We start from the raw sequence: 12,645 nt of genomic DNA on the forward strand, positions 1-12,645 counted from the left end.
ACGCAAAGGTGTGAGTACTGCCTAGCTTTTTCAATGCCTGCAGGCCTACCTATGTGAGAAAAATGAAAAAAGAGAAGTTTGCTGGACGTGAAAAGGAAGCATGGCTCAGAGGAGAAAGAAGTGAGATTCCCTGGGAGGTCTGAACCAGCACTATGCAGAAGACCGATGCCTTGAACACTGAGCACCTGTGGTGTGTGCTGCATAACAGAGCACAGTGTTTCATAATCTTACCACCAGGGATACCCTGTTTATGTTGGTTTTTATTCCTTCTTATTCAGGCTCGACTGGGCTGTTGCAAAATACAGATCTACAAGTTGGGCAGTAATTTCTTTAGAAAAAACAGCTACCTGCAGGTGTACAATTACAGATGTGATATTGATACTGCTACTACTACTACTGATGATGATAATAACAATAATAATAATAATAGTAATAATAATAATAATAATAATAATAATAATAAAATTGATAGGTAATGCGCACACACACACACACACACACACACACACACACACACACACACGCACTGCCTGAAATCGCTAGTCCCGAGCGGGGTTGTAGCGAACCGGAGCCTAACCCAGCAACACAGGGCACAAGGCTGGAGGGGGAGGGGACACACCCAGGACAGGATGATAGGTAATGATGAGGTTGAAATTACTCGTATTGTAATTATTAATTTTAGAAATATGTATTGTATAGGGGGGTGCAGTGGCGCAGTGGGTTGGACCACAGTCCTGTTCTCTGGTGGGTCTGGGGTTCGAGTCCCGCTTGGGGTGCCTTGCGATGGACTGGCGTACCGTCCTGGGTGTGTCCTCTCCCCCTCCGGCCTTACGCCCTGTGTTGCCGGGTAGGCTCCGGTTCCCCGCGACCCCATATGGGACAAGCGGTTCTGAAAATATGTGTGTGTGTGTGTGTGTGTGTGTGTGTGTGTGTGTGTGTGTATATATTGTATAAGGATAGGGGGTGCAGTGGGTTGGACTGGGTCCTGCTCTCTAGTGGGTCTGGGGTTTGAGTCCCGCTTGGGGTGCCTTGCGACGGACTGGTGTCCTGTCCTGGGTGTGTCCCCTCCCCCTCTGGCCTTATGCCCTGTGTTACCGGATAGGCTCTGGTTCCCCGCGACCCTGTATGGGACAAGTGGTTTGGAAAGTGTGTGTATATTGGATGTTAATTTTCTATTCATTGTAATTACTAACTACAATTAAGTAACTGTAAATGACTAAACAATGAAATATATTAAAATGTAACATTTCTGCTTTCAGAAATGTTTGTTTTCCAAAATTATTTTGAGAATTTTCCAGAAAAAAGAAATACTGCAACTGGAATTGGTCAAAAAAGTAGTTTATATAATTGCATTTTTTTCTGAATGACAAAACCTCACTTTTCTTTTGTTTAGTATAAAGAGCACACGGTAGTTTGCAAAGAACACGAGGAGTGACATTTTAAAACATGCTGAGCTCAGTTTCATGAATCTTTACAAAGTTTTGTCAAGACGTGCACGTGTTCACGTGTAGGGAACAAACTAGGTTTGCTTGAGACTTTCATGTCTGCAGCTATGTCTCCTTCTCTCAATGTAATAATGCATAATTATTGTACTTTTTTTGCTGAGATGTACGTCGCTTTGGACAAAAGCGTCTGCTGAATAAATGTAAATGTAAATGTCAGTGTGTTCATACGTAAAGTTCGAGAAATGGTCTCACTCAGCTAGGGGTTCTAAGTTAGGGTTACGGTCAGGAGTTTGGTCAGGGTTAGGGTTAGGCGTGTCTACGTTACATCCTTCCTCATCCCATGGCGAAGCACTCGAGTACAACACATGCAGCCCGTGTTACATTGTAAACACGGTAAAACTGACTCCGTGACAAGCGCACTTCGAGACGCACATCGGGGACTTTAGTTCACGAATTATTATTTAGTAATTATCATCATCATGAGCCTCTCTGTCCGGACTCACAGCGTCCCATCACATCATCAGTACTTGGATTTGGCCTCCAAGCAGGTGTTCTGTGACAAGTGCAATTCGTATTATCGTAACATTTGTATTTTCGGCACCTGAAAGCGTTTGTGAAGGCGTTAAGAACCGACCCACGCATACCTGAGATACAGGAGTTAGACAGATGATTTCTCGGAAGACGTCGAAGTTCAGAGAACAGACTCAGTCGCACAAGGCAGTGATTGGCCAGCGTCACAGCGAGGGCTCTTCCTATTGGACGAGGGCGGATTGCGAGAATCCTATCAGCTCTCAGCCGCGAACGCGTTCTTGTGAATGGGAGACTGATAAAACCGCGCGCTGAGATTGATTTACAGTATTTCACACGCACAGGGAGGACGTCACGGAGCCGTTCCGTGCCAGCTTCCGAACCCACTCAGATTCAGACACCAGCTCCTCAAGGTAAACTTCAACGACGCACACTACTCTGCCGTCGTACACATATTCTTAACTCTCAATTATTTTAATAATGTCTTGAAAGCTTCGAGATTTAATATTATTATCTGACGCTTTTGGTCAAAGCGACTTTCAATGTTAAGCTACTTTTTAAATCATTTACTGCTGGGCAATTTTACTGGAGCAATTTGGTAAGTACCTTGCTCAAGGGTACTACAACTAAGAGTGGGAATCGAACCTATGTGACCTTTGGGTCCAAAGACTTCAGCACTACTGTACCACGAGCTGTCCGAATGTAAGGCTTCTCTGTCTGTGTTTTACGTGCGTAGTAAACACGTCGATGCAGAATTCTCACCAAACCAACTTCTACGGAGCGATAAGTTTGGTTTGATGAAAGACGTGTCTTTAGTTTACACAGCTGGTGGTGTAGTGGTTCGAACTGCTACCTTCAGACCAGGGTCACAGGTTTGAATCTCACCTCCCGTCGTAGTACCGTGGAACAGACACCTATAAATTTCTCCAGTAGAAATTACCCAGCTGTGGTTAAATAAATGTAAGTCACTTGTTGGAGAAAAGGGTCAGTAATATTAAATAAATGTGTATTTACGCGCACACATGCATGATCACATCATGACATGAGTATCTCAAATTCTTGCTTTACATACAGCGGACTTCCTTCCCTCACACTTGAACAAATATGGAGCTACATGTTAGATATGAAAATGAAATCATATCCTATTTAAGTACTCACAAATACACCGCTCCGGTCAGCACCGCAGTGAACGGTGCACTAAGACTTTTCTAGCAATGATGATTATATGGCCTTAAGTTAAGGCTGCTGCGCGTTCTCGCCAGGATGTCCGCGCACCCGAGCGGCCGCAGACTTCGGCAGTGGCTCATCGAGCAGATCCACAGTCACCAGTACCCGGGGCTGCAGTGGGAGGACGAGGCTCGCACCATGTTCCGCATCCCTTGGAAGCACGCGGGGAAGCAGGACTACAACCAGGAGGTGGACGCCTCCATCTTCAAAGTAAGAGACCCCCCCAGGCTCACGTACGTCCCCCTTGAACCAACCGGCGCGAAGCGGTGCGCGCGCGCATGCGGTCGCTGTAAAAGCAGGAGTGGGGTCCTTCGCAGGTGGAATCCATCACACGCCTGGACGGGACGCCAGTTCATCGCAGGATCGCCCCACACACACTTACTCATTCGTTTGCTCTGTTTTATACTCACCAATTTACCTGTATCGGGGCGGTGTGAGGAAACCGGAGCACCTGGACGACCCTTGCAAAGATTCGGGGGAAGCATTCAGACTCCACGCAGACTGAGCAGGGATCGAATCCATGTTCTCTGGCACCACGCAGGTGCTGCGAGACGTCAGCGCTACCCGCTGTGTCCCCGCGTCTCCTTGCTGGGTAGAAGTGCAGGGTAATAATATTATTATTAGGCTCACAGTGGTGTAAATACTATATTTAAACGCTGTCTTAATGACGTTTGGCACCAAAAGCTCACATCGCTTTCCTAGAAGTTTAGCTCTAACTTAACTCGTCCGCTGAAGTTTATTTTTTTATATAAAGTTGCCTTAGAGACCTTATCATAAATGAGCTAATCAAGCGCAAAATGATGTGAAACACGCAGCAATATCAATAACAGGTAGTATTAACAACAGATAATTTTACATACAACAAAACCGCAGTGCTTGTGTCATTCTACTGTACATTTCGTTTGTTTTACTGCAACAATTGTTAATACAAATATTCTTATAATTGCTTATCCTTTTATTGATGCCATGATACTGTAGTAATGTTATAGGCAACACTGCTGTCCAGCCTGTCCTTACTAACTAGTGCAACAGTAATGCAGCACTCAAAGTGCTACATTATGATAATAATAATTAAGTAGGGATTACATTTTTAATTATTTTTATGGATGTAACTGATTGTGATGGACTGGTGTCCAGTCCATTGATTGTGTAGCCTCGGTAGCCAGAGCTCTATGCGTCCAGCATAGGTGACTCTTCATATGGATATTAGGTGGTTATTGATAGTGAGTCAGTGAGCAAGTAATGTGACTACTATAGTTATATGCTCTTTACCCAATTTATGTGAATGACCTTGGTCGGTAGTACAACACTTGCCTGCTTCGGCTTCCGATGCAGCAGTTTCTCCCTCTGCTGCCCCAGGCTGTAAGTGCAAGTAGCAGAAAGCACTTCCTGTCTTCCCCAGGCCTGGGCTGTGTTTAAAGGCAAGTTTAAGGAAGGGGACCGGGCAGAGCCGGCCACCTGGAAGACCAGGCTTCGCTGTGCCTTGAACAAGAGTCCCGACTTTGAGGAGGTGACCGACCGGTCTCAGCTGGACATATCGGAGCCTTACAAGGTCTACCGAATTGTTCCAGAGGAGGAGCAGAAGAGTGAGTGCTGGATTCTTATTGAGACAATGTCCATGGCTGCCTTTGTATCATGTCACGGCACCACCCCTGTTTTGCTGAATCAATAATCTCACCTTTATATGTTAATGAAAAAATATGAATGCGCAAAATCCTCCCAGCAGGTAGAAGTGCTGTAGCCATGCACGGGGGTGGTCACAGTGACGTCACAAGCATGGAATGCAACACGGCAGATTTGGAGGAACTCATAAAGGAGGTGAGCGGCATCTTGCGTAGGGTGCTAGCACAGCTCGACCGATGCTGTAACTCTGGAGTTGCTCCCGCTGAGGGAGGCATGCATTTTCAGACCATTGCTAATGACTGTCGCTGATTTGTGCAGTCCTCCAACGATGAGTATCTGGGCATCATCAAGAAGAGCCACTCTCCATCGGATGAGGCAACCAGGAACATGCAGCCAGGACAGGAGTGGTGGTCACATGGCAACTTCCGCTGTAAGAAACCAAAAATCAGGTCTACAGAACATAAACCCACATCCAGCAGGCGCTGAAGCAGTCCATGAAAGAGACACGCTTGCAGACTGCCTGTTCTGTTCTGTTACACACACACACAGACACACACACACACAGCGGGGTTCCGGCAAGCCGGAGCCTAACCCGGCAACACAGGGCACAAGGCTGGAAGGGGAGGGGACGCACCCAGGACGGGACGCCAGTCCATTGCAAGGCACCCCAATGTTCTGTTACCCCCAGCAGTAATATTATTATGCTTGCATGTTTTTTTCCTCAAGTAGCACTTAGACTGTTTATTCTTCTTACTATGGAGAAAAAAAAATCATAAGATGTTTTAAGCCTCATGATCCATGGTTCTTTGTTTATTATTATTATTTAATGAGTTAGTCATCGAAATTGTGAAAGCACTTTAAATAATTTTGTTCCTTATAATCACGCTTATCGTCTGAGGTAAGGATTACTTAATTTCCTTTAGAATTTTGCTGACTTATATGGGTTCCCCTGAGTTGACTGCGTTTTGCAAATAAGGCTTATTTTTTGTTGAATTAACAGAAATGGTTAAAGGGTCACATCTTCTTGGTTTTGTTCTCATGGCGGACATGAGAGCGGTCAATGGCAGCGAATTTGACGGAGTTCACTAGGAGATGAATTTAGGAGAGTAAAATTGGTTTTACTCCATAAATACATCATATCTGGGCAGTGTAGTGTTTCTGTGGAATTATGCCGTAGTAAAAAGGGTTGATGTATATGCCTTGTTTTTGCAGCAATACCAGTAACTCAGGATCCTTCACCAACTGGCAACTTCAATCCAGGTTTGTACATTTTCGGGTTGTGTTTTTTTTGAACCAGTATGAATATCGCAAAAGCGTAGGTTGTCACTTTGCGTCTTTACAGCTGAACTTCCCATGATCCAGTGCGCTGGCTCCGATTATTGCACTTTTCTCTTACTTGCCAGAAGCATTGTCCGTTACCGGTGTTGTGGTCTGGTATAGCAGCTGACCCTTGGTGTGATGGGGATTCAAGAGCTTGCGCTCTCCTCCTTTCACCAGCCTTCTCCCAGATGATGATCACCTTCTTCTACGGAGGCAAGCCGGTGGGCAGCACCCTGAGCACTCACTCTGAGGGTTGCCGGATTGCGCTGGGCCAGCCGCCACTGACAAGCGAGGCACCGTACGATCTCGAGACCTTGCAGAACATTCGCTTCCCACCGGTGGAACTGATTGAGCACGAGCGTCAGCGCCACGTAACCCGGAAACTCTTTGGACACCTGGAGCGCGGAGTGCTGGTGCGCGCCAACCGTGAGGGCGTTTTCATCAAGCGCCTGTGCCAGAGCCGCGTCTTCTGGAGCAGCCTGGGCTCCCAGTACAGCCCGGGACCCTGCAAGCTGGAGAGGGACGCTGTTGTCAAGATCTTTGACAACGCGAGATTCCTGCAAGGTGGGACACGGACACGCCTTTCGGAGCCCGTTTCAGTCCACTCTTTACCTTATTTCACGTATCGTGAGTCATTGCACTTTTTTATTGCGTGCGGTGTAGGGTAAACGGAGGGTGTGTTGCTTTTCTCCAGCTCTGCAGCTGTACCAGGATGGCCATTACCCAGCACCTGACCCCACAATCACCCTGTGTTTTGGAGAAGAATTTCATGATGTCAGCACTGCAAAGAACAAGTTAATAATTGTTCAGGTGAGAGAACCGAAGCTCATTTTCAGAATAAACGACACCATCCGCATTCTGATTAAATTTTCCCACGTGCGTGCATTGGAACACTGCCACTGGTCTGAAAATGAGAGCGCTTGCTTCTAGAGGTGGTCATCGTAAAGGAAGAGAGTTAATTGCGTTAGCTAGGCGGTGCCTTTCGTGCTAAAACTGATTGTCTTCTGACCTGCGCAGATCATACCAGTCACATGCCAGCAACTGCTGGAGGAGGTCAACCTCCTCCGCTCCCAGTACAGCAGTGGGACCTTGGAGATCTCGGACGAGACGCAGAACGATCAAGTGGCGCGCATTTTCCAGGAGCTCTGCAGCTACACCGTCCCGCAGCGCCTCGGCTTCCGAGAGAACGTGCCGATCACCGTCTGATTGACGCCACCAACTTCAGACGGGGAAGGGAACTTGCCGTTAGCTGTCCGACCGACACATCTTTGTTGCTCAGCAGGTCAGGAAGGAGAGAGAACCTGACGCTCGCTGCCTGAATGACTTACGACTGACGCAAATCTCCGACAACACGAAGAACGTCCCAAGCATGCTTTTCATCAACACTTCCATGTCTTCCTCCAAAAACCGGTCCATTATGCCCAAGGTAAATGGGCGAGAACATTTTGCCTCCAGGTAAATGGGTTAGACCCTGTCATTACTAAGTAAATGACCAATGTTATGGTGTCCCTCTCGGCTGACGAATTAGGTTGAATCAGTGATTAGGTGCTGGTTTACAGACATAGGCAACATTGCATTATGGGTCTATCTTTACATATCTGTGCGTATAAAGGTTTGCCTGGCTCTGTGATGCCAGGCTGCATCACACGTCTTGAGTACCGTGCAGCACAATTTGCTTTGTGCGTTTATGATTGCTTGTTTCCTTTGTACATTTACAAACCTGGACTCGGGTACTTTTACAGTTTTATTCCCAATTACAGAACTGGATAAATTATAAATTTGTCAGTCAGAAAACCATTTTAGTTTCTAGGTGTTTGAATAACTGATAGAATAACTGGGGTTATGATTTGAACTGATTTGCCTTTATTTGATACTTTTATTATTCCTTTGTAAAAAAAAAAAAAAAAAGAAAATACAAATACATAAATCTTCTATATTTCTGTCATTTTAAGTACATTGCCATTTGTAATATACCTTTTTACAACTTCATTCATTTTAAAAGATGAATGCAATGATTATTTTAAATAAATGTTTTCTATGGCAATAAAGAATATATTTTGATTAAGTGTGGTCATTTAATTCAATCTTTTTATTCCTTCAAATCATCCTTATTTCATCATCCTTACCGCCAGTTCATATTCTTAACTGGAAGGAAATCAATAGGACATCCTGCACCAACATTTTGCACTGACCTCATGTGTTTAGGCTGATAACAGAATTATTGCATCACTTTTCAAACAAATAACCACTTACCCTGAGCAGAACTGCGGTGATCCAGAGCATGTCCTAGAAACACTGAGCGCAAGGTTGAGGGAGGTACACCCTGGACGTGACACCAGTCCATTGCAAGATAGCCACACATACACACACTACGGGCAGTTTAGAGACACCACCTGAACTGCATGTCTTTGGACTGTGGGAGGAAACCCACACAGATAAGGGGAAAATACACAAATCCCACACGGACCGAACAGAGATTAAACCTACATTCTCTCAAACTGCCCAGGCACTGTGATATGGCAGTGTTAGTCACGCCACCATGTCACCTACATTTACATTTATTCATTTAACAGATGCTTTTCTCCAAAGCAACGTACATCTCAGCGAAACTACAAATTTGTGCATTACATTAATAGAAAGAGAAATAGCTGCAGACATGTGATTCTTAAGTAAACTCAGTTTGTTACTTTCCACTTGATGTGCCGATGTTAAAAAAAAAAAAAAACATGGAACTGACTAATTTGTTTCTGAAACAGTAAAGTGGAACATTCATCCATTGAAGGATTTTCTTCAAGTATCTCTCATCCATTAACAATATGACTGGAGCGCTTATGGTTCAGAACTCTACGTGAATTTTTGTCAGAACATCAACAATGTCCATGGTTTTACTAACGTTACAGCAAATAACTCACAAGAAAAACAGCGGCAAAAAATAAACTACAACAAAGACTATAAACTTATCTGAGACTTATTTTCATCATATAAAGACAATTAAAAAAAATGTATGTTAATCTAAATGGTGTTATCGATGTCATTCCTTTATCACGGAAAAATAGCGAGTCGTATGCGCAGTCGCACGGACTGCAGGAGATGGAACAGAAAGGCACGACAACCGTAAGCCCATCCACATCAGGTAAAGGGAGAAGTGAAATAACGGTATATTTAGAAGGTACTGCTCAGAAGAGAACTTCCAGAGATATACAAGCTATGGTTTCACATATTCCTGCTTAACCACCAAGTCACTGTTTCTCCTTGGTTGGCCTTTCAGTGGCTTAAACAGATGACTAGATGTATTTTTCAGGTATGGGCAACAATATTGTACTGTAATCTCTGACCGTGTATCTCCTTAAAACCCTGTTATTCCCTTAAAGCAAAAATGAATGCTATACAGTAAACAATATGTATGAAAACATTTTTTTAATCAGACAGTTGCGCAGTCAGTCGATCACTTTCCATCTGCTTATCCGTGGTCGTAGTTACGGCAGGCCCAACCTTTCTGTTCCCAACAGCAGTGTTGCAGCTCCTTTGGGGGATCTTCAGCTGTTCCCATGCATCTTGAGCGATAAACTTTCCATCGTAAAACGGATTTGCTCCAGAGTTTCCTCCCAGTGGGATTTCCCTGGACTACAAGAAGACATTCTTATGACTTGTCCCAAGTGTATGCCGCAGGTTGCAGTCAAATGAGGCCAAATGGACAATTTCATGTGCAGAAAGCAGAAAGCTACTCTTAGTCCCCCCAGATGAATACCCTGTGAACTTTGGCTGCACCTTGATATCCTGTCCACGAATGTCAAAACTCAACCTTGGCAGAGTTCGACACCCTCATTAAATGGGTTGAGCTTAATGCCGAGGTACAAAGAAATTAAATTATTTAATTTAATGTCTAATTAATAAAGTGATATTCCATTGCTCATGCTAATGACATTGGTATTCGGGTTAGAAAACATGCAGAACTGGTTAGTTCATTACTGAATCGTTGACAAGCCAGCCGTGCAACGGGGCAGATCCGCAACGCATTGAAACTTGTTTTTTTGAGTGGATGTCAAGTGTGAAGTGCACTAAGGCTGACATCCTTTGGCAGACAGCATTGGCGATACGTGTGTGAAGTGTAGATGGATGCATATTCAATATAAGGTTTAGACTGGATAACCCAGACATAATCAGACTGGCGGTTCCAATAGTATGTAGCGGTGTGCCATAAAGAGGAACAGGGTTAAAGTTGGGGAGAAAAAAACTAGCTAGCATACAATTATGTATTCGCGGAATTCAAAAGTGGCATTGAGCATTAAATAACAATATTAAATAAGTTTGCAGAATCAGTATTCAAACATTTATCTTGACATAGGAAGTGAAAATCTGTCAGTAAATGGAAATATAATTTACATCAATGAAATAGTTAACCTCCAAAACAATATCTTCGTGCCCAGATTGCTGAATATGACACTTTCTAGTTTATGTGGCATGTGCCATTAACTTATTAATCAACAAATCAATTGACATCAATGATAAATGTCAGTTTTCAAGAGTTCAGTTTTAGAATTGCATTTATTCATTTAGACCTGACACCTAAACTGGAACAGCTCAGCTCAGCTCAAAAATCAACCAAGACCTGTTTAAAGCATATACAATTCAGTTAGTCTTGAAACAAAGGTGTTAAAAAAGCTATTAAACAAATCTGAACCCACATTTTTCTCCTCTGAGTTAATTTTCTTGGATGTGAATCAACTGGGTTGTCAATCAAGGTGGGATGAAAGTCAACACTAAATTTGGATTGGTTCAATATGGTGAATCTTGTTTTTCCTTGCAGGTATTAAAAAATATTCCTACCTATTCTATCCTAACACTAAACTCTGATTGGATTTGCAGCTTGAGAACTATGGCCAGCGAAATCGGCGCAAGAAGTCTGCCGACAGCGAAGACTCATTTAAAGGTGACTAACAGCCAACGAACTCCAAGGAAGACGTCATCGTTGGAGGAAAACTGACCTGATTAGTTTTAAGGAGTGAAAGTAAAAACAGTACATCTGAAAAATTCAAAAGTGAAGAAAGGAGGGTGATCAAAATGTAGTCTAGGATTAGCAGATGCTTTTCTCTAAAGTGACTTACAATTATTTTACCCTTTAAAGTTATCAGAGCAATTTAGGGTAAGTATACAGCTCAAGGGTACTATAGCCAAAGGGGGGGGTTGAGCATCATGAAAGATCAGTCACCCCCGCATGGGTATTTTTCTCTTTTCTGCCATCTGGAAAGCGGCTCAGGTCTATTCGAACTCGCACTGCTAGGTACAGGAACGGCTTTGACCCCACTGCTGTAAGAGTATACAACACTCAGCAATGTGCCACCTTTAGTAACTATTGGCTGGACTGCTCCTTCCAGGGACATTGGTGGATTACACTCTCACTTAAGCATTCTCATGTTCTGAATTCTCTGGCTGTCTACTGTTATTTATTGTTATCATTATTAGCATTACTCACTCTCATTGTCATTGTTTTGTTTCGTGCAGCATTTCTATTGTCTTTGTCCTTGTCCATAGTCTGCGGAGAAGCATTCAAGAAGAATTTCATGGTACTTGTACACGGTACCTGTGCCTCTGACAATAATCTTGAAACTTGAAACTTGAAACTTGTCCCCTGAATAGGTTAGAAGTGCATTTTTTTTAACAAAAGCACTCAAGTAAAAGTACAAAAGTATCAAAGACAATATGTACTCTGAAAAGTGCAAATTCTCCAGAAATGAGCTTAAATAATGCAGTAAATGCAATATATGAATATCCATCTCTGTGTACAGCTGCTTGTGACTGTAAATGTGAATTCTAACGTGTGCTCATTATGAAAGGGAAGAGTGTTTTCGCAAAGGTCGAATACTGTCAAAAGTTCTGCGCATATATAACCTATACTATCCCATGATGAATTTGGAATTAACCAAAAATTCATTCAATAAACATAAGCAAGGACAAACCAGATAGCGTCATTTGTCAACAATGCAGATTTATAAACTTGAAGGTATTAAAGCAAATAAACTCATGAATGAGGTTAAGATTCTCCATTTGTAAGATTTCAGGGATTGTTCCCATTAATTACGACATATCAACATGGTTATTAAAATTATGCTAATCTTAGCTCCTGCATAACACCCTGGAGATTGTGATCTCAAATAAGGCTGAAGAACTCCACTTGTATGTCCGGTGCTGTGAAAGAGCAAAAGAAGAAGCAAAAGAAGAGGCCGACCAGCATCTGGATATTTGCACTCAGTCAGGACGTTCTGAAAGCTCTTCATACGGTCACTTTTTAAAAGTTGACTCCGTGACGCTCAACAACAACGAGCAGGAAAATCACAATAATGAAGTCATCATGAATGAGGCAGACAGCAGTGTATCTTTGTGTGAAGGCACCATTAGGCAGAAATTTGACATGAGCTTCCTGACATGATCTTGAACCATGGCTTTATGTGCTCTGGCAGCAGCAGCATCGGTAATGGTTCAGCGATCCAAAGGAAGGGTGTGT

The 12,645-nt window shown here is 43.5% G+C and overlaps 1 protein-coding gene across 2 annotated transcripts; it reads left to right on the plus strand.

Moving 5' to 3' along the window:
• The first annotated feature begins 2,316 nt into the window (after positions 1 to 2,316).
• On the plus strand, positions 2,317 to 7,976 carry irf8 (interferon regulatory factor 8). Of its 2 annotated transcripts, none has more exons than XM_018763361.2 (9): positions 2,317 to 2,386; positions 3,236 to 3,410; positions 4,603 to 4,786; positions 4,924 to 5,018; positions 5,142 to 5,253; positions 6,036 to 6,083; positions 6,321 to 6,707; positions 6,838 to 6,953; positions 7,161 to 7,976. In XM_018763361.2, the coding sequence occupies exons 2-9, from the start codon at positions 3,237 to 3,239 to the stop codon at positions 7,347 to 7,349; spliced, it is 1,305 nt and encodes a 434-aa protein (XP_018618877.1). In that variant the 5' UTR covers positions 2,317 to 2,386; position 3,236; the 3' UTR covers positions 7,350 to 7,976. The 2 variants fall into 2 exon arrangements, with proteins under 2 accessions (XP_018618877.1, XP_018618878.1); XM_018763362.2 differs by having other exon boundaries at positions 4,927 to 5,018.
• Positions 7,977 to 12,645: the final 4,669 nt, after the last annotated feature.

This window comes from Scleropages formosus, chromosome 11 (genome assembly GCF_900964775.1).
Source record: "Scleropages formosus chromosome 11, fSclFor1.1, whole genome shotgun sequence".
Lineage (NCBI taxonomy): Eukaryota > Metazoa > Chordata > Actinopteri > Osteoglossiformes > Osteoglossidae > Scleropages > Scleropages formosus.

What these genes read in the sequence shown, in the direction of transcription:
- irf8 (XM_018763361.2), top strand. Translation starts at nt 3,237, where the DNA reads ATGTCCGCGCACCCGAGCGGCCGCAGACTTCGGCAGTGGCTCATCGAG. An exon ending in TGGACGCCTCCATCTTCAAA is followed by an intron (nt 3,411 to 4,602) that starts GTAAGAGACCCC and finishes TGTCTTCCCCAG; the next exon opens with GCCTGGGCTGTGTTTAAAGG. An exon ending in GTCACATGGCAACTTCCGCT is followed by an intron (nt 5,254 to 6,035) that starts GTAAGAAACCAA and finishes TTGTTTTTGCAG; the next exon opens with CAATACCAGTAACTCAGGAT.